This window comes from Diabrotica undecimpunctata, chromosome 5 (assembly GCF_040954645.1).
Source record: "Diabrotica undecimpunctata isolate CICGRU chromosome 5, icDiaUnde3, whole genome shotgun sequence".
Taxonomy (NCBI): Eukaryota; Metazoa; Arthropoda; class Insecta; order Coleoptera; family Chrysomelidae; genus Diabrotica; species Diabrotica undecimpunctata.
Window position 1 is genome coordinate 162,451,563 of NC_092807.1, and position 22,201 is coordinate 162,473,763.

Here is a 22,201-nt window from a genome sequence, read left to right on the forward strand (position 1 = left end):
GCTAAAGAGGCAGTCCGTTCTGATGTACCTATAGACAGTATTAAACTTAAGGTCGATTTGCAACATAAAATCAAACAAATGCGTGTGAGAGCCTGGCAAAACCTCTGGGATAGAACGAGCTCAATATGTACCTTCATAATATGTAACCGAGATCGAATTCCCTCCTTAAAACTACCAGCACTTTCTAAAAGAGACAAAGTTGTTATAAGAAGATTAAGAATTGGACATTGCCGTCTTACACATGGGTATCTAATGAGTCAGGGCGATCCTCCTTGGTGCCATACTTGCAATACCCGTGTTACCGTCAAGCACATATTAGTTGAGTGCCAGCTATATACCAACACACGAAACCAACATAAACTGGATAAAGACATATCCGTCACTCTTGGTTATTAATCTTACTATTAGTAACTTAAACAATGTGATAATGTTTCTTAAAGACTGTCAGATATACTGCGCCATATAGATATTGTCATTTCGCTAACATTGTAATCTTATTTTAATATACTGTAATCCTTACTTTTGTAACCGTGTCAATGGCCTTTGTTGCTGAGAAACGTTAATTTAAATAAAAAAATCGGTTGTCTGTAAAGTCGGTTTTACGGGCGAAGATTTTACGTGACAACGTCTTTTTCTCGATAGAATATTTATTGATATGAATATTATTAAATTGCACAATAGGAACAAGGAATTGAATGAAAATAAGAATTGCACAAATTTTAACTATAGAAATATATTTTGTTTACTAAAACATTGTACATGTAAACTTAAACTTAACTAATTTCTATTTGAGTGATTTTGTTGAGGATAGGACGATGATAGGAGAAATATGAAATGAAAGGAAGTGTTTCTGCTGTAATGTGTCGCATTACAGCACGGTCCGGCGGGCCTCTCTCTCGTTCGGTGACTCATCGTAACAGACGTGAGCGGGCGTTACACTTTTTCATGAGTGACTCCGAGCCACAACCTAATTTAAGACGTTGTCACGTCAAAAAATTATGAACTTCTGACTAGGCTCTATTAGTTTAAAATTCAGAATAAAAATAACAAGTATAAATGTTTTTATTTTTTATTTGTAAAAAGAAATTTTAACAACTATAAAGTGAAAATACTGAATTTTTAACATTACATTACGATACATGACATAAAAAATAGTGACATTTTGCAATATTTTCAGTTTCCTTTTCTCACTAACCCTTAAAACTAAACATATTATGTACAAATCAATTTATTTTAAAATAATGACTAGATAATATTATACTAATAAAACGGTACTTTCTTTTCGCATCGAATCCTTTTTTAATTGGATAATTAGTCACATGTGAAATGCTATCAGAATGATATTAAAGGTAGAATCAGATTGCCTTTTAATTACTTGATAAAACAAAAAATCCAAAATCGGTAATTCCAAAAACCTTATCATTCGAAATTTATATATTTGTTAGAACTTAATTTGAAATTTTAAGTTATATCATGTTGATTACATCAGATTTCATATAATTTCATAAAAAATAATGTAAATTTTGGACCTGGGGACAGCTAACACGGTCTGGGAGCTTTTAGGGCCACTTCAGAGGTCCGGGTTGGTTACAAAACTTTCTTTATCCTTTTTAAGTCTTAATTATCTGGCTTAAGTCAATTCTCCATTACCCTTCAAGTTGGTTCTCCATTTAATCTTATATTTGCATAGTTGATATCCAGATTTTGTATCGTTGTTATCCGATCATGTTGTACTTCAGATAAAACCTACTACATCTTCTTTCAGTTCACTTCTCAAAGTGAAAAAAAAATTCGTCAAAATTTTCATTTTTTACAATAATATGGATAATTGCTACCTGAATCCGTTTGCAGCCCTTCGATAACGTGATGATGGAGTAACAGATTCTTCCTTAAAAGTGGCATCTTCTTGCCTTAGTATATTTGAAGCATATTTAATACAATTTCCAACATAAAAAGAAAGTAACTTTTATGAAATGCTACCGAATAAATAAATAGTATATACAATTAAATGTAATGTGGAAAGATACTAGTTTTTAAAGAAATATGGTCCATTTTTCTGGTTAAATGTTAGTGCTTAAATAAATTAAAATTGTATTTATAGTCTATTAAATTTCCCCAGTCTCCTTCAGTGCCTTGGTCGCATTTTCAATCCTCTCTTTTAGGAAGGTTCTGATTTCACTGATTGGTTTCACAAGAATGATTGGTACATGGTCGTCTTGTCTCTAAAATAATAATAATAATAATGAGCAAATAAGTGACTTCCTCATGAAAGAATTTTTTGGAAAAATGTACTCGTTACACGCAAATAATAAGCCAAAGATTAAAAAGTTAATACATTAGCATAAAAATAGAACAACTAATTACATTGAATATTTGCAAGTACATATTCAGAATACAATTTCAATAAAAGACCTATTTGTTTAAAAACACAAATTTTTAGATTGTTTGTAAATTTTTTGGCACTAAATATTTCAAATCACTTCAACCACTTACATAACAGTTTTTAATATAACAAATATTACAGAAAAATGCAAAACAATAAGAAAGTCAGCAAGAAAAGAATACATACACAAATTAATTGAATACAAGTTAATAAATAGCTAATGAGACTCTAAATCCAAGCAGTTTTGCATCTTGCTACTGATAGACCTGGTCTATCATTAGATAGTTAATGATTGAAATATCACAAACAACAAATGACTCATTTATTGTATTCAAACAATTAACAATAATATAATAATATTATTGTTTATTTAGGAAGCTTACAGAGATTACAAGAAACAAAAAGCATATTAAATAAACATAAAAACTCACTGAAGTAGAGCTACTATAAAAGTAGCAATTCAAAGAAATCACAGAAAAGTAAAAATCGATGGAAAACGTAAAACTAACACAGAAGATAAGATCTTAATTTGATAAAAGAATTTTTTGGATTTGAGAACACAACAACAAAAAACGATTAAAACCGACCCGACCGGCAGAGATCGTAAAAATATTCGATAAAGAACGCAAGAACTGGGATCTAAAAAAAGTTGATTTAGAAAGATTTAAGACACAATTTTATATGAGATAAATGGAGTGATGAATCATCAAACGAGCCATAGGAAATTCAATGAGAAATTCTAAACTGTTGAATTCTTTCTTCCCTAATTATTTTACATCACAAGTTATGAGAAACTATTTGTAGAGGACTGAAATCTGCATCGAAAACAAATGTTAAAATTGTTTTACGAGCTAAACACATTCAAAAATTTTGCAAAAATATAATACATTTGCCAGAGTATTAGTGTTAAAGTTAGGCCACATGTAGTGCAGACGTGTATAATGGGTTGCGTTATGTCACAATGAAGTTAGATGTTAACAATACTTAAATTTCCAATATTTTTATTTTATGATTAAGGAGAAAGTAGCAATAATAAAGATAATTTATTCAGGAAATAGTCCGCGTACTCTTTATTTAGCTTAAGATATCCTAATATACCAATTCTAAACCATTTCACAATTCAAAGGCTTTTAAAAAACTTTGAAAATATTGAAACCATAATTTTTAAATTGTACCTATACAAACAATATTGCTGAGGTACTTACTTACTAAGAAATTTAAAAAATCAAATTGAAATTAATAGCAGTAGTTAAAAATCGTGCAATAAGTTCTTGAACCATTGCAGACTAGTTTGACATTTATAATTTCACAGCTTTAATAATTTATAAAAGAAACAAATTCCATTAATTACTATAAATTTTAATGTCATCAAAACTAAAAGAGGTATCTAGATGCTGAGCGGAATTTTGCACAGCATCTAGATGCAAAGCGGAATTTTGTTATGAAATTTTAGAGAGGGGTTAATGCAGACAGTCAATTTTTAAAAAACATTTTGTTTGTATACAATTAATCATCAAATAAAAATATTGCCAATTTAATAAATATTTTTAATATGTAACTTCATTGTGACAGAACGCATTCTGCACTACGTGTTGTCTAACTTTGACAAAAATACTCTGACAAATGTATTATATTTTTGCAAAATTTTGAAATGTGTATATTTTGTAGAGCAAAATTCTAACATTTGTTTTCAATACAGATTTTAGACTTATACAAATAGTATCTCATGACTTGATGTAAAATAATCAGGGAAGCAGAAAGTAAATTATTGAATTTCTGCTATTGAGTTTCCTATGGCCTGTTTGCCGATTCATCACCCGTTATACATAAGAAGATAAAAAAAAGTAAAGCTGGATTATTATAGAAGTATCATGCAGAAGCAGTAAAGAATATAATAAGAAGAAGAACAGTACAATTATCGAATCTTACGAATACTTTGGCGCTAGTAGTAATAATTGTATTTTAAAGCATTCTTCATTTGTTTTCGTATTCAGAGGCCAATTAAATTGTTTAACAAAAACAGTTTGTCAAAAGAAATGGATATTGAAACTATTGTAATTAGTGACGATGAAGAAACCGCTTCGGGACGCTTCACCGAGAGGTAACATTTATTTTTATTATTTAGCAACTTACTTGAAACAAACATTCTCCTTCGAAGTCAACTAAGTTGTATTTACGGGCCCTAAGTAAAATACCAACTACTTTGTCGGAAATTGCTGTGTATATCTGAAAGAAAAAAAGAGTTTTCGTTTAACAGTTTTAAAAAAATATAAACAAATAATTTGACAGCTTTAGAAATCCGCTTGAGAACTACTTTTTACAATAGCGAATAAATAATATTATAAATTATAAATGAATTGTTTCGGAAATTCGTAAAAAGCCAAAAATATCTTCATTTTATTTATCTAAAAATCTAATTTGACCAGTCATTCAATTTACTTAATTAGGTACATCTTACATTATTTTAAGGGGTTTTTGTACTTATACTCCAGTCGCCAGAGACGAAAATGCCACTAAACCTCTAAAAATCAAACGAACAAGCTGAATTTTGCTGAGAATGTCAATTTTGGGACCCCGAAAAGATGCAAAAAAGTTTTCTACTCCTACCCCCAGGCTTCTAGCTAAAACCCTCCCTCGCAGGGGTGGGGAACATCGATTTACTAAAAATCTGTACGCCGTATAGCTGTATGAAAAAAATGTTTTAGACAAGAAATATAGTTTAGATAATTTTTAATTTACTTGAAAAAAATGTTTATTAGCACTTTTTTTATATAATGAACACAACGCTTTAGGGACTGGCGATTATAAATCAGTTATGTGCGCGAAATCAATTTTTTAAATAAAATTTTTATCAACTCGACGGCAAAAGTTCGACATCTTTTGATCAGAGTATCCTATCGACGAAAATCGAAATGCGTTTTATATATATAGGTGAAGAGTTCAGTTTTCGTATGCAGTTTTTGTATTTTGTCGCAAATGAAGTCAGTTTCTATAAAGCTGTTAAATAAATAAACGTTGCGCGATTTTTGCCATTTTTTTAGATTTTTATGAGATTAATTAAATTTATAACTTCCATTGACCAGTCACTATGGAATTTCCATTGTTAGAGCCTAATATTTAAAACCTATGACATAAAATTACAATTTTGTGTTGTGGCACCAAATATGAGGCATTTGGAATATGCCCAAAAAACACACATCACATCACAAATGATTTCAAACATTTAAAACTCCTTATTTTCGAATGCACAAGTATTTTTATTTCAGCTTATTTCGTTTTTAGAGATCAAATCTCGGACGACTGGACTATAAAGCTTTAAAATTTAATGCATATAATCTAAGTAATATAAAACATTACGTATAAAGTATACATACCGCAAAAAGTTCTCCAAAACTGATAACTATTCTATGATCGTTGGGTTTTTCTTCTGGACTAAAAAGACGTTCACCACATTGAGATATAACTTCACATAATTCTAACATTTCTCTACTAACATGGATAGTGGCTTTAAATGCTCTGATTTCTGAGAGCGATCCTTTTGGTGGCCTGTAAACAGATAAAATTTTACTCTTCCCAGAATTACCAACTCAACTGTAGTTTCAGTGTGATATTCAAAGTGTTCCTCTACATATCTGGACTAATATTTGTTGAAAATTCATTATTTCTTAAGAGGCATTTTAGTTTTAGTTTATACGAACAATAAAAATCGTTTTGAAAAAAAGGATGGCGTAAATTATGATGCTTTACTGATCAGTCTAGGGGTCAGGGTTGTTTCGCGCCGATCTAAGTTCACGGAGTTTCAGAGTGTTGTATTCTTATGAATTTTGATCCGCTGAATTTGAATTTCAAACTTGAATTTGTGTCGGAAGTGACGAGAAATTGTTATAAACAATTTACGGATTTAAATGATTATAATTTGTAAACTAACAATACTACTCAACAATTAGAACCGGAGATATTGCAAAATAAGTGCAAAAATATTGCACAATTATTACGGCATTTAGTCGATTTTTCACTTGTAACTCAGCTGCATTTTAAGTAAAATAACTTTATAATAACTCAAACGAACGGAAAAATTGCTTACTTGAAACCATAATTATAATCGAAATAGTATTTATAACAAAGTTATAATTATAAACGGATATTCACTTGTATAACTTCTTTAAGTATAAGGTTTTTTAGCTACTAAAATTTTAGATGATAGCAAATCAAGCTACATAATCATACTATACGATCCAAAATAAAGCATTTTATTTATTATGAGCATGTCTAAATATATTTTTTAATGCCATAAAGCAGTTTTGAAGTGCGCGTCTCGAACGTCTAGAACCGTATAACTATAAGAGTTATACGAGAAGCGGAATAAAATAATTATACGCGCGAAACGAAAGCGGTAAGAGTTCATGCCGTAGAGATCAAAGGTCAAAATGCGTCTAAGTGGCTACGTGTCTACTTATCATATGTCAAGAACATAAATTTAGAAAATAGTTTTTATGTGTTTAATAACGAAAGTATGGAAAATTCCATATCTAATTTGAATTTGTGTATTATTTATAAAAAAAATAAACCAATTGTTAAATTAAGCAGTACAGAAAATAACCCGTGGAAAATTTGCCCCCTAGTTGCACTGATGAAACTTGCTCGAAAAAATGTCATATGTTTGTCACTACTTTCTCCTTTAATTTGAACTGCTATAAAGTTATTTTATCTAAAACACAGCCGGGTTACAAGTGAAAAATCGTCTAAATGTTGTAATTTCGCAATATTTTCGCAATAATTTTGAAGTATCTTCGTGTTTTTTGGATCGATGTTTAACAAACATCATTTCGTAATTTTTTATGGAACAAGTTGCAATTTGGGAGAATGATTTATATTTAATATTTTACGAATTATAATCATTTGAACAATTAAATTATTTATAACAAATTCTGCCTGACTGCTGAAACAGCCCTGACCCCTGGACTAGATTGAAAAAATATGTAAAAGTTCTTACTTTCCATATTCCTCTTTTGATATCGTTGGCCGGGGCAAACCTCCTGCTTGGTGTCCATTTGAGAAGGGATTTACAGCTTGTCCCTGAATGTGTTTATCAGCTACTTTGTTAAAAAGAGCTACTTTGGATTTAAGAGGTGAGTCCTGAAACAAAAAAAGACCAATTAAAAATTTATTTAATGCCAAATTATTGTGTTGGAATTAACTTGTAAATAATTAAAACACCATACATAAGCAATAAAAACAATTAGAAATACAAACAAACCGTTGAACCGACGAAACTTTATAAAGTCTCGGAAAATATGATTCGGTAAACAAATATTAAAATAGATAATGCTGCTGATTTAATGGTTTTAATTCTATTATTATATTCGGTATCTTTTTCTGCTTTGTTAATTATTTTTATCGTTTTTTAAGCCAAAGTTTATCTTCCATGTAATAAACCAGTAATAATTGGAATAAATAATTTTTCACGTCATGACGGGTTTGCTTATAAATTTGGATTTAGATTATTCTTATCCTCCACTTTACTTTTGGACTCAAGCCCAGGATTGATTTTACTTGGCAGGTAAAAGCCAACCCTTCTTAGGGTGAAAAAACATACGTTCTAAATAATTCCGGAAATGCTTTCCACTAAGTCAATACTTTTTGAGTTATTTGCGAATGAAAATATATATTTTTCAAAGAAAAACACGTTTTTATACGTTGTTTTTTATGACTCAAAAAGTCGGGAATGGAAATTTTATTAAAAAAAAAATGTTCTTAGCAAAAATGTAGCTTTTAAAAAACAAAGAAATTATGTATTTATGAAGTTTGTAGACTCAGTAGAAGCAGCATAGATTTGAAGTGTTGAAAACAAACGTTTTCAGTGTTTTATTGTTAGATAAAAACATGTTTGCATCTTAAAAGTCCAATAAAAACATTATAACCAACAGTTTGGAAGTTGCAAACATTTGGAGGTTACTCCAGGCATTGCCCTTCATAACGCTATGCTGGTTTTCTAAAATTCACTAATTAATGCTCAAAATCATACATTTTTTAACTCTAACACTGTTTGTGGATATATTATTTTAAAGGCACAGGAAACTCGCCTTTTAAAATAAAAATTTAATAAAAGTCGTTAACAGCGGATATATATGCAAAAATAATTTGTTGGTTCAAAAATCTACTATTTGATATTGACCCCTGACAATGTTGTAAGTTGACATTGAAACTAAAATAATTGCAAAAAAGATTTTGGTGACTTTGGCGGATGTGGGTATGTTGATCTTGGACCATAGCCAAAACCATTTATTTGCGCGTTGTATTTATACAGTGTCCTAGGTAACTACTTTTTACTAAAATGAAAAGAACGGTTGATGTTTAGAGGAAATATTTCATCGTAACATTTGAAAAATATCTCATAAATTACGTGCCGATTAATTGATCGTGAAAGTACCTTCTTAGATAAGTAAATAACTATAAGTATATATTTATTTTTCCACTTTTCCACAGTGGGCGATCTGTGTTGAATTTAAGACCTTTCTCCTGGGACAAGGTGGCTATACAAAATATCCTTGTTTCCTGTGTATTTGGGATAGCAGGGCTAAGAACCAACACTGAAGTAGAAGAAAATGGCGTTCTGGAGATGCTTCAGTTCCAGGAGAAGCTAATGTAGTTAACGAAGCATTTGTCGACCGAGAGAAAATAATATTACATACATTACATATTAAACTAGGACTGATAAAACAAATTGTAAAGGCCCTAGACCAGAATCGTTCTTGTTTTGAATACTTGTCCAGAAAATGCCCTACACTTAATAAAGAAAAACTGAAAGCCGGAATATTTGATGTGCCTTAGATACGATAACTTATAAAAGATTCGCATTTTACAGAATCGATGACTGTCATTGAATATAATGCATGGTGCTCTTTTGTGAAAGTTGTGGAAAATTTTTTTGGAAACAATAAATCGGAAAATTACCGAATTATAGTGAAAGAAATGCCCAAGAATTTTCACAAACACGGTTGTAATATCAGTTTTAAAATTCATTACCTCCACAGCCACTTGGACCGTTTTCCAGAAAATCTTGGTGACCTTAGTGAGGAACAAAGGGAACGCTTGCACCAAGATATCAAAACCATGGAAGAGAGATATCAGGGGAGATGGGACACTCACATGATGGCAGATTACTGCTGGAGTCTTCAAAGGAACCGTCCTTTTAAAGCCTTTGCAGGAAAATCCTGTAGAAGGAAGTTTTTTAGGTGACGCTTTGTGCTGCGATGCTGGTTAGGATAGATGAAAAGTTAAATTTTTTTGGCAGATATGTGTGATGAATTTTGTAAGTATATTGTTATACAATTAAAAATCTTACTTTTTATTCGTGTTCTGTTTAATTGATGGGTAGCAGCACTAAAACTCTAAACTCTAACTAAAAACTCAAGCTGATAAAATTGACCTTGTTTGCACAAAACGACCACGTCGATTCTGTTTTATCCAAAAATATACGCCGATATTTCTGGAGAATCTAAATAACAAATTAGTGCATTAGTTTCAGGAAAGCGACCTTTCAAACATCACATAAAAGCGAAAATAAAATTGATGGTGACCAAGGTCTTTCATCAATAAAATCTAATTCTGAATTATAGTAAACAGACGGTTACAGTTAAACGTAACATTTATATTAGACTTTAGACAGATTTATTAGCCACCGAGGATTTTTGCTAATAAAATTTAATGTTAAATCGTTTTAAGGGTATTTATCATTTTAAATTCGTGACTATAATAGCAATTATATTATAGTTGCAACATATTGCCTGTGCTTGTAATTGATATATGTAAGGAAATATCTATTATGCAATATATACAACGACGGTTTATTTAATTCCCTATTTTTTCTTGTATATTTTGTGTTTTTAGTGGGAGAAAAATTCAAGCCTAAAAATATTTTCTAATATTTAGACATTCCTCACTCCAGATTTTTGGTTTGGCGCCAAAAACATAAGCACTAGATTAGAAATACAGAACACCAACAGCTTGTTTTTTTAAAGCTTAGGCGAGTATTTAAAAACTTTTAATAGAATTTATTTGTGACTGAAATGTGGAATTGCGGAGGGACAAAAAGTTTATTTTAAATTCGTACGCGTCATTGCTAGTAAACAGAAGTGTACGAATAAGGAGTTCGAGCGGAGGAAGTTTGTTTTTAGTCAAATTGACGTGATTACTAATTTTTAAAAGTTTGAATACCAAATATGAAAATGTTTGGCACGTCAACCACCATTTTAAAATATATATATATATATATATATATATATATATATATATATATATATATATATATATATATATATACACATACAGAAGTTAAACACTTCATAATTGTATTTAGGTATATAAAAATATATAGTTACAACTTTTAAAAGTGTCGTCAAAATTTATACAGTAGCATAACGTTTTCTATCTAATCAAATCATCCTCAGTGCCTTATGTAGTTGAAGCTAACAATAAATTTGTGGCTGTGACATCCATATAAGGGTTTACATCATTCCAAAATTAAATTATATGGCGACTCTAGGTCGATTACATTGGATAAAATTTAATACTTGAGGAGCTACATGTCTTCCTGCTCGATTTTTAACACGTGGTTCTTGTTAGTTAAAACGACACAGACCAAACCATCTCAAGTTTGAACCTAGAACCCCAAAAACGAAGACCATATCAAAGATGAGACTCGAACAAAGAAAAATATGTTATTTTGGAAGATGGGAAGATGTTAAATTGATTTCCTTTAAAACAGATCTTATTGTATAGCAGGCGGAGGTTAGTTTCTTACTTAACAAATCGATATAAAGGGACCATTTAAGGTTGCTGTCTATATAAATATCAATAAATTTTACAGAATCAAAGATACTGATCTGACTGTTATTAAGAAACAAGGGTTGAAGAGCTCCTTTATAGGATAGTGCTACTGTCTTATTCACGTTAGTCGGACCAGGTTTTTATTTTAAGTAGATCGGAAGTTATATTTGCATAATGAGTTACAATATTAGAGTTCCTTCAGGTAATAATGGTATCATCAGCAAAAAGAAAAATTTTTCCATTGGTTTTTAAGTTAGTGGTGTCATTTATAAAGATAAGGAAAAGTAGAGGAGCCAGTAATGAACCTTGTGGTACTCCACATACAATACTTTTGTGACTAGAGTCAGTATCATTTTCTCTAACTAGTTGTTTCCTATTCCTCAAGTAAGATTGGAACCAATTTAAAGAAATACCTCGAATTCTGTAGAAATTTAGTTTTTGATATCAAAATGTCGTGATTTACTTAATCAAAAGCTGTAGCATAGTCACAAAAACAGTGGCAGTGTAAAGATTATTGTTTAGTGCTTGATAGACCTCATGTAGTACAGAAAACATAGCATTACTGGTACATTTATTAGATAAAACGCCGAACTGACTTTGTCATAAAATATTGTTTTCAACCGGAAAGAACAAAGTCAGGCTTTTATAAGTCTCTCAATAATTTTGGATAGGACCGGTAGTAAGGCAATAGGTCTATAGTTGCATACATTCGATTTTTCACCACCTTTATGAAGAGGCAGAATAATGGCTGTCTTTAGGAACTCTGGAAATATACCTTTTTCAAAGGAATCATTAATTAGTGAAACCAGGACTTTCAACACATTTTTTGGGAGATTTTAGAAAAGTTTTATGGATAGTCTCTCAGTACAACAGAAAGATTTGCTTTTGATACTACCGATTATTTGGATCAGTTCAGATTTATCAACTGGTCTTAGAAAGAATGAATTCGAGATCTTTTTTGAATTGGGCAGATAGGAAATATGTTGTTATATTTTTACTCACATTAACGAAGTATTCATTTAGATTTTCAGAGTTTAGAAGAGAAAATGTTTTGAGCTGTGTTAGTTTTAGTTAGTTTCCTGAAACAGGAATGAAGAAGATTTTTCGTTTCAATTATCCAAACCAGCTGTTTTTGCTACTTATTCAGCTATTAACTTCCATATCTTTGACTATTGTTCTATCGTCTGCATAGCACATTTTTTATATTTCATACTCTTTATTTTTATCGACCGCTGTAACAAAAACAAAAGGAATGTTTCTCTGTTTAATACCGGTAGTGGTTGTTGAGTTATATAGACGTAACAATTTGTTGTTTTTGTCACCGATGAGATATATTTATGACGTGATCCCACCTGTAAACTACACAAAACCAGATTGTATGGTCCGAGGCTATTTTAAATTGTCATTTGGCAGTGAATGAAATAATGAGAGAAATGGGAATGCAAAAACTCTATTCGAGTTCCGATATGTATATATAGAGCCAAATAAAGGGATAAAAATAAATTGATTGATAACTTTGTTTTAATTAGTGGACCTACGCATTTTTTGTATAAAATTTTATGCCAAGACCTTCCTGAATGGAATCTACTTTGATCCTCTTCTTCCGTAACTTTGTTCGATATTCGTTCTTTTACAATCTTACCGTAAGAAACAGATTTTGTTACCCTTAAACTTCTATGATTGCGGTACTTTCTTTATATATCTTATACGTCTTTTTTTCAGACTGCAATATACAGGATGTTTTGTAAAATAATTTAAAATTTTTTAACTGTCGATTTCTGTACTCAAAATATTATGGTTTAACCCTGCTGTGTATTTAATGAAGTACAGACTAACAAAACATGACTATGTATTTACTTATTAAACGGTTACATATAATTCAATTAATCATAGCAGCGTAGACATTCGGAACTGCTCATCGACATCACATAACCTTACCCAAGCCTGTCTAATTTTTCCGAACTGTCTACCGTTTTCGTAATCTTACCTTTCTGACATAATTTTGTTTGTTTGTTTTTAATGTAAACATATTCATTTGGGGCCTGCGTAGCGCAAGCGGTAGGATGCTTGACTCGCAAGCCGGTGGTCCGGGGTTCGAATCCCACCGCCGGCAAGAACATCTAGACATTTTAAAAAATGTCTATAGGCCCCAGGTCGACTCAGCCTGATTAAAAATGAGTACCTTGGGTAAAACCAGGGGTAATAATAGACGGTTGAAGCGTAGCACTGGCCATGTTACCTTCCTTGTATACCGTAGGCCCTAGATATAGCAGACTACCCTGCTATACTCCCAAAGCCGCGACAGCGGTATAAAACGGGAGACTATTATTATATTCATTAACTTTATACAAGGTATGACCATTGTTGATTGAAATCGATGAATCCATAATATTATGGCAAGAAAAAGAATTTGGAAAGGGTCAATCTTTCACTTTCCGCTGCAGTACGCCTGCAGTAGTAGCCAGAAACATTTATTTAACATAGTTTAGTACAGTACCTTCACATCCTGCCAAGTATGACAAGGATATATAAAATAGTTTTATAGTACTAGGTACAAATAGTTTTTAAACTTTTACTTAAAACACTCTGTAACTCAGTATGGAGCCACATTTTATTATTATTATAGAGTTATTTGAGTCAAATCTTAATATTTTTAGTTAATATCTTTCTGGAAACTATAGTTAAGATTTTTATTTAAGATCCTTTGTAAACAGTATATAATTTAAAATCCCTAACGGCCTACATCACAGAACGTTTTCGGCTAAAAGCCCATCATTACTGTTTTGTTACTAGGTGCATAAGAGTCAAGTAACAAAACACTGATGATGGGCTTTTTAGCCCGAAAACATTCTGCGATGTAGTCCGAAAAGGATTTTAAATTATATACATTTTATAAAAGATTTTAAATAAACTTTTTTGATTGATGGTGTACAGCCAACTACAGAAATTTCATTTTCCTTGTGGATTATAGTTACGAAATTTCCAATTTTGAATGACACACCCTGTATATCTTATAAGATTCCTAAGTAGTTTTTTAATAACAAATAAACTAGATAGAAATAATACAAAATAAAAAGTAATAAATCAGTCTTATTCATACCAATATAAATCTCATTCAATTATTAAAATATAATCATTTACATGTTGTTTGGATTTTGTGAAAAATCTTTATAATTTAGTTACCTTTATTTCAGTCACTTTTTGCGTTGGTACTACAAATTTTTTAACATTGTGTAAAGGTTTTGGCACGTGTGTGCGTATTTTTTATGCTAGCAAATTATTGGCCGTAAATCTTTTTTTAACAAATCGCTACATTCCTCGTCAAACATTATTACTGTATACTTGCTTTATAGACTAATAAAAAATTGATTTTCATACAAAGAAACGAGTTGGATTTTGCGTAAGCTTAGCCAATTTTATCAGGCATGTTTTTATGTTATCTACGATAATTATTATAGTTCATTGCGGACTGATATAATAATAATATATTTATTGGTGATGCCTTCTGTGATTTACAAATCATTTAATTGGTAAATAATAATGTATTTGTTTTCTTTTTACGACAAATCGAAATTTCCCGGCCGATTTTGATTATTTTTTGTGGGACCTTTGTTAAAAAGCTTTCAGATATTACAACAATAATAATTGTTTCTTTAGTTTATTTCTAGTATTTTTTGACGTACATACAACACATTTTATGCTATTAGTCCAGTCGTCTGAGATATGACCTCTACAAATCATAGTAACAAGCTGAATTTTACTGAAAGTGTCAATTTTGGAACGCCAAAAAAATGCAAAAAAGTTTACTATTTTTACCTTACGGCTTTCCGCTAAAACCCCCCCTCGTAAGCTGGTAAAAACACAAAAAAATCGATTATCAAGAGTCTGTACGCCGTAGAAAAAAACAGGATCACTCGACGAAAAAGATCTTCACGAAGATATTAGGTGAAATTTGTAGCTGAAATTGTATAGTTGCAAAAACTTATTTATGCAATCAAATAGAGAAGTTTAAAACATTTTAGATGGTTTGAAATTCAGCGTTTTTAAAGCATATTTTAAATACCTCACATTTATTGCCAAAACTAAAAACTAGGTTTTTAAGATTAGGATCCAGCAAAAGAAATTCCATGGTGACCGGTCTTTAAACGTAATAAATTTTATTGATCTGGAAAAAATGGAAAAAATCACTCAACATTTATTTAACACCTATATAAAAACTGACTTCATTTACTGCAAAATACAAAAAGTGCAAACGAAAGCTACACTTTTTACCTTTAAAACGCATTTTGATTTTTGTTGATAGGACATTTTGATCATAAGATATCCAAATCTTAGCATCGAGTTGATAAAAATTTAATTTATCCCTTTCATTACTGTGGGGACATATATGTCCCAGCGGAATCTGCTGGCATCTGTTTGTATCCAAAGCCCATGTTATTTGAACGCATATTAACGCGATATTAACTAAACACGTGTATCAACAACTCTGTAAATAATACAATTTTAGTAAAGAAAAAGTCACTGCTCTGTTTTTTAACCGATTATATATAATTTAGTTGCTAATTCACACACGTTGGTGATATAGATTGTTTATTTTTGATATTGTTTTCATCGGTTTTACAATAATCTCTAAACGGGACTCTAGTGTCTCAGTAGTAGTTTATATCGGGTCGCATCTAACCCATTTGTATTGTTTGGTTGCAGACTTACTATAGCACGTAGATGTTTTCTAACACAAAACGAGCTTCAATAAGAAATTGAAAATCTCTCAAATATTTCTGAAAATGAATCCGAGGAAGAACATTATGCTGCCTCAGAGTCTGATTAGGTACCTGGTGACGATTCTACCTAAGATTCTCATGAAGTACCTCAGAATACTCCTAAACGTATATAATGTAAACACCACTGCTTCCGACGGAAAAAGTTCTGATAACGCAGAAATATCTGAATATGAGTGAAAGGAATGAATTGACTGCACAACCAAAAACAAACTTTTAACCAAAAAAAAATTCCTACCTAGACCTATGGGATAACAATACTAAATATTGATAAAGGTTCTCGATAGCAGCACTTCAAAAGAAAAACAGAAATATAAAATTAAACACGAAAAAACAGATAAGGTCCATTCGTCCATTCGTATTAACAGCTTAAATAGACTTTTATTACAGACTTCTGTGTAAATAAATAAATATTGATTGTCGGTAATTCGTAAAGTTCTATTTTATTTACGTTTGTTTACATTAATATTCAGCAAAATGTAGCTTGTTCCTATAATTTTTAGAGGTTTAGTGCCATTTTCGTCTGTGACGACTGGAGTAGTATATTAAACTATGCTGTTGATTATACTTTTCTATTTCTTCTACAAAAATGTCTTCTTACGGCATTATTAATAATAAACATGTTGTTTAGTGTTTTCTTTATATTTTCTCTTGTAAAAATGGGATTGCTGAATTTTCCTTTTTTAGTCTTTTCTATTGCTTTTTTTATTTTTCCAGTTTGTCATTTTGCCTATGTAGCTTGAGTTCTTCAGTTACCTTATTGGGACGAATCGTGTCATCCATCTCTCTTCGTGCTTTTTAATAAAAAAGTAGCCCCATTTCGATAAAAACTGGCTTATCGAAAAAGTAGTAGTAGCCAAAAAAGTTTTAAAAACGTTGAGGTTTAAGGGAATAAAACCCCCATAAAATTATTGTGGGGTGTACAAATTTCACTGTTATTTTTTTAAGATATTCCTACCATAAGAAAGCCACATGTCCATTTTTAATATAAAATCTCTAACCGTTTTCGATGTATTGGAAAAAATCGATTTTCATTTTGTAACTTCAAAGCACTGTAACTTTTTTATGTGCACATTTGTACACAGGTAAGTTATTTATGACCTATCTTTTTGTTACACCCTATATGCTTGATTACAGAGAGTAAAATGTTCTTATAGATGCAAAATCAAACTAAAAATTACATCAATTCAAATGACGAAGGTTGCCAATGTGAGTCTATAATACTGATCTATATCCTATACACCAGTACTTCAATTCAATTTAAACAAAAACAAAATAAGCAGATCAACCGATTTTTTATAATAGTTATTGAGAAATGCACTAAAGTGTTATATAAATTTACAGCCAAAAATTAACGAAAATAAGATTGGTAATATCAAAGCTAAAATTTTATTTTGTTTTAAGTTAACTTCTTCAACAGAAACAAAAAAAAATCAAAAGAAAAATATAATACATATATCTAAAACAACTTATGATAATATTTTAATTTTCTAAAATTTGTACCATAAAGTTTTAAAATAATTTCAAAATATTGTTGGAAAATAAAGTAAACTTACTACAAAAACTCTTTCATTAACACAGGCAGACATCTTCAAGAACTTTTGTTTAACGAACAGAAAATACAAAGTCACTTCACAATATCACTCGGTATCACTAAGATTTCAGAATGAAAATTCCTGTTGTGTGATGTTTTTGTTCAGCCGGCGAAATAATGAATGTAACGATATTATGTCCAAACAACGTTTATATTCTGGCAGCGTGGAATGTGCAAAAATATAGCGAACTAAGACGTGAACGACGTTGAGCGTCCAGTGACGTCAGACGTCCGCACATATTTTCAAATTCTCGTTGCGCTCACTCATTCTTTCGGAATTTTCTGAAATTTTGGGAATATTAGCAAGTGTTTAAGTATTTGTTTGGACTTGAATACGAACGTTGGCGTTGTGGGCTATAATAAATGTGTATTTCTATTGTATTTTTGCTGAATTAACTTTTGGTAAAAATTCATTAATATTAAATATAGTGTCTGTGGGAGTTTTTTGTCAGTTATTTTATCAAGCATGGTCCCCTGCGAATTGGGAATGCTCTCTGGGTATTCGTAGCGTCAATGCCCAGGGGATAGCAAGGATACCTGCCGTGGAACAAAAACTGACACCTTGTAGTAGGTTTAAAATGAACACCCATGAAAATGGACTATAATAATTTATATTTATAATAATTTATGTTTAGGGTCGCTGCCTGGGGATCGTCAGGGCACGTCTGGAGCCGGCGCTGGACGTGACAGGATGCGGAACGTCGGTGGCAGGGTATTGAGGAGGTGGGCAACTATCATACAATCAGCTACAGCTCAACAACAAGAATAACCACAAATGAGCCAAACAACAACAAGAGCTCCACTCGCTGAAGGTGCTGCTCTGGAACGTCAACATGTAACTGAATATAATGAACGGTATGACTTAGTAGGAAAGATCCTTCATCAACAGATAGCCATCAAACTGGGACTTCTCCAAACAAACCATCTCCCATATTATCAATACGTTCCTGAGAGTATACTTGAGAATGACAACTACAAGCTATACTGGGACCGCACTGTGCTTACAGACCAACCAGTGGCAAATAATAGACCAGATTTCATACTAGTTAATAAACTAAAGAGACAACCAACACTAATTGAAGTGGCGATACCCCACAACAATAATCTTTGTGTTAAACAGAACGAAAAGATTGCAAAGAACAGGGATCTGGAAATTCAAATACGAAGGGGAACAATGGAGAATGGAAAGGACTCAGACAATACCTATTATGCTCATTACTACTAGAGTCATTCCGAAAAACCTCCTAGAAAACACAAAAAAGTTGGGTCTGAATGAACATCTCTACAAGACCATGCAGAAAGTTGTACTACTCTCAGCGTCCAGATGTGGACGAAAATTTTTGAATATATTCCAGAATACCAAGTCACCTAGGGCTCGATAACATGGAAAGAGTCCCCTTGGTATCTGGGATGAGTGAATTTTTGACTTCGAGAAAGTGAGAGCCGTATGGCTAAATCTGGGATAAAATGAAAATTGTATGTTGTGCATAAGGAAAATAAATTTACAATTTGAAATGGGAATTTGGAAAACAATGGGTACAACGAACACACAATAAATAAAATTTTAAATCAAAAACTACATAAAAAAGACCTGAAATTAGTATTTCCACAACCAGAGAAAAAACCCAGTATCTTCTGATCGATAAGATCGAAAGAATGGAATAACACCAGGTTTTGGAACAAACAAAAACCTAGGCAGTCTGCTCAAAAACTTACATCGGACAAACTGGTAGAACTTTTATCAAATGTAAAGTAAAACGTAAAAGGGCTTTCAATAATAAAAAAAAAACAGACTCTACGTACGCACTTCACCTTCTACACCGTAATCATTCTTTAAATGACGAATTTCAAATTCTTCACATTCAAAATAAAGGCATTAAGCCATCTTTATTAGAATCTATGGAAATCAACAAATTAAAAAATACAGACATGATTCTGAATGCAACTTAAGACAAACAGTTCTCCCCTCTTCAACTTATTCAGTTAAAGACTATAAAGTGTAAAGACATACCAAAAATAGATCACTTGAGAATAAGTGGTCTTTTTCTTCAACTTTCGGCACTCTCGCCGAAACAGCTGCAGTGATAATAATTAAAAACAAAATATGCAAAACAAAAACAAAACAAGAAGTGTTGAAAACAAAAGTTTTCAGTGTTTTACTGATAGATAAAATGAATTTCCATCAAGTAACGGTCGAATCCATCACTTATCAATAATTTATATTTTTGTACGAAAACAAATTATTGAACTGTAAATGCTTTGTAAATCTCGATCTAGAAAGAACTCAAGACCAATTTCTTAAATTAATACGAGCAAACCTTGAAGCTGATCTTGGCACTCTCGCATAAAAAATAAACTTAATTCTAGGAATTCCATTGGCTTTCTTTTGAACCGAAGCGCTAATTTTGTCACAGCGATTTCCGTTTCGTACTTTTTTGAAACGATTTTTGTCCAGTGGCGTACAACTCACATATCTCTTTAATGAATAGATATGTAATATAAATTAAGTAAAAAAATTCTAATGCGGTATTTTTTTAAAACTTAGAATTAAGTTATAAATTATTTGAGTAAACAAAATTTTGTTTTGATAGTATGAAAACCCAGGCGTTCGTACATTGACAATGATAATTGATACACTTTTATTAAAAATTTTAAACTACAATATTTACTATTCCAGTCGTCAGAGAGACAATACCATTAAACCTCTAAAAATTATACAAACAAGCTGAATTTTGCTGAGAATGTAAATTTTGGAACCTCAAAAAAATATGCAAAAACGTTTGTAACTACTGCCTACCAGTGGTAATCTTCCGGGTTTCACGTAAAAAATGTGAGATAATTTCGAACCAAAATGTTTATTAGCACTTTTTGTGTAGAATAAACCGTTCTCTCAGAAACAACGCTTGAAGCAACGACCAACGATTTTGAATGGCAGTTACCCGCGCGAAATCAAGTTTGAATAAAATTTGTATCAACTCGACGGTAAAAATTTGATATCTTTTGATCGGAGTATCCTATCGATAAAAATCAAAATGAGTTTTAAAGGTGAAGAAAGAAGCTTTCTTATTGCTTAAATTTAATATAAACGTGTATATACCTCATAAGCAGCGTATTTTATTTAAAAAATAAATGAACGTAATAAATTTTTATCAAAAATTTATTACTGTTGAATTGAATGAAAAATATTTGCGGTCACTTTTTGAATGGTAACCTATTACCAATGTGTTCTCCCAATTTTAACTGTATGTAAAAATGTAAGTTTGATTAACTACGTTATGAACGTAGTGATACTGAAAAGCAATCTTAGGCTATAACGACAATGCCTTCCTACCACTACTATCAATGCTATAAAATGCCTCGAACAATGATGATGAAGTTCGTTTCGGAGTATTGATCTAGCATGAACTTTAAGTACTGATCAGAGCCCACCGTCCTTTCCGGCTGAGATCGAGTATTAATCGATTAATCGATAGCTTTTGTACCTTGTCTCAGTCAAGTATTAATTGGCTGCTCTCCGGTCTTTATATATTGACTAAAGATATTTCTTCGTCTTTCTCATCTAAACAGTACTGGCATTTATTTTCCGTTCACGGCAGGCATCGCTTTTATTTTACGTATTGTATAGAAGCAAATTTTATTTTGTTTATTATTAATTTAAATATATTTTTATTTAAATTAAACTTGAGTCTGGTGTCCAATAGAGCTACATGTCTTACAGTGTTGATGGCACCGTATCTTTCTACGACTATAAAAATTAAAATGGTTAGTTAGCTGTTATGTGTTTTCCTACACCTATACGGTGTGGAAAACTGGATACCTAATCATCATCATCATCATCATCCAGCCTCAAGAGTCCACTGCTGAACATAGGCCTCTTCCTCATGTTTCCAATCCCGTCTATGGCGCCGAACGGCGCAAGATAAACGGGGATACTTAATAGGAAACTTCTAAAAAAGATAAAGGCCTTTGCAATGTAGGTGTATAGGCGCGATAGTAGGGTCTCCTGGACGAACAGAGTCACAAATCCTGCATTTCTGGAAAGACTGAATATTAAACCTGAAATTATTTTCACTATATAGAAGAGAAAACTTGGGTTTCTTGGCCGAGTCCCTAGAGGCATAAGATATGAGTTACTACAGCCTATTGTTGTGTATTTAATGAAGCACAATTTAAAAAACATAACTAACTGTTTATTTACTTATAAAACGGTTACATATAATTCAATGAATCATAGCAGCGTGGACATTCGGAACTGCTCATCGACATGACATAGCCGCACACAAACCATAATTTTTAATTATGGCTTCCTTCTTTCTGAACATTACTTATCTAACTTTTCTTCAATTGCAGTTACATTTTCCGGTTTCATTCTTCTAACTTGACCTTCTGTAAGTTCTATTGACAATGCTATCTCACTACGTTTTATTGTGACTGATAGTATACCACATACAAGTCTGTCTCTAAGAGATTCTTTCAAAAATTGACCAAATTTACAATATTGAGCCACACTTTTTAGTTTTGACACAAAACTTTTAATATCCTCCTGCGGCTCTTGATTTCTGTTGTAAAATTTATACCTTTCAGCGATAACTAACCGCTTTGAACTATAATGTCAGA

General features: G+C 31.5%; 2 protein-coding genes across 2 annotated transcripts in view; one reads left to right on the plus strand and one right to left on the minus strand.

Moving 5' to 3' along the window:
* Positions 1-1,055: 1,055 nt before the first annotated feature.
* LOC140442071 (actin-binding Rho-activating protein-like) lies at positions 1,056-17,719 on the minus strand. Its single transcript, XM_072533143.1, has 5 exons — positions 17,547-17,719; positions 7,377-7,519; positions 5,758-5,929; positions 4,517-4,609; positions 1,056-2,222 (listed from the first exon to the last, which is right to left on the minus strand). The coding sequence occupies exons 1-5, from the start codon at positions 17,577-17,579 to the stop codon at positions 2,106-2,108; spliced, it is 558 nt and encodes a 185-aa protein (XP_072389244.1). The 5' UTR covers positions 17,580-17,719; the 3' UTR covers positions 1,056-2,105.
* Positions 2,256-22,201, plus strand: part of LOC140442070 (uncharacterized) — a 47,907-nt gene continuing 27,961 nt past the window's right edge. Inside the window, exon 1 of the mRNA XM_072533140.1 lies at positions 2,256-4,484. Within this exon, the coding sequence (XP_072389241.1) occupies positions 4,420-4,484 (65 nt within the window). The 5' untranslated portion in view covers positions 2,256-4,419. The remainder of the gene's footprint in view (positions 4,485-22,201) is intronic.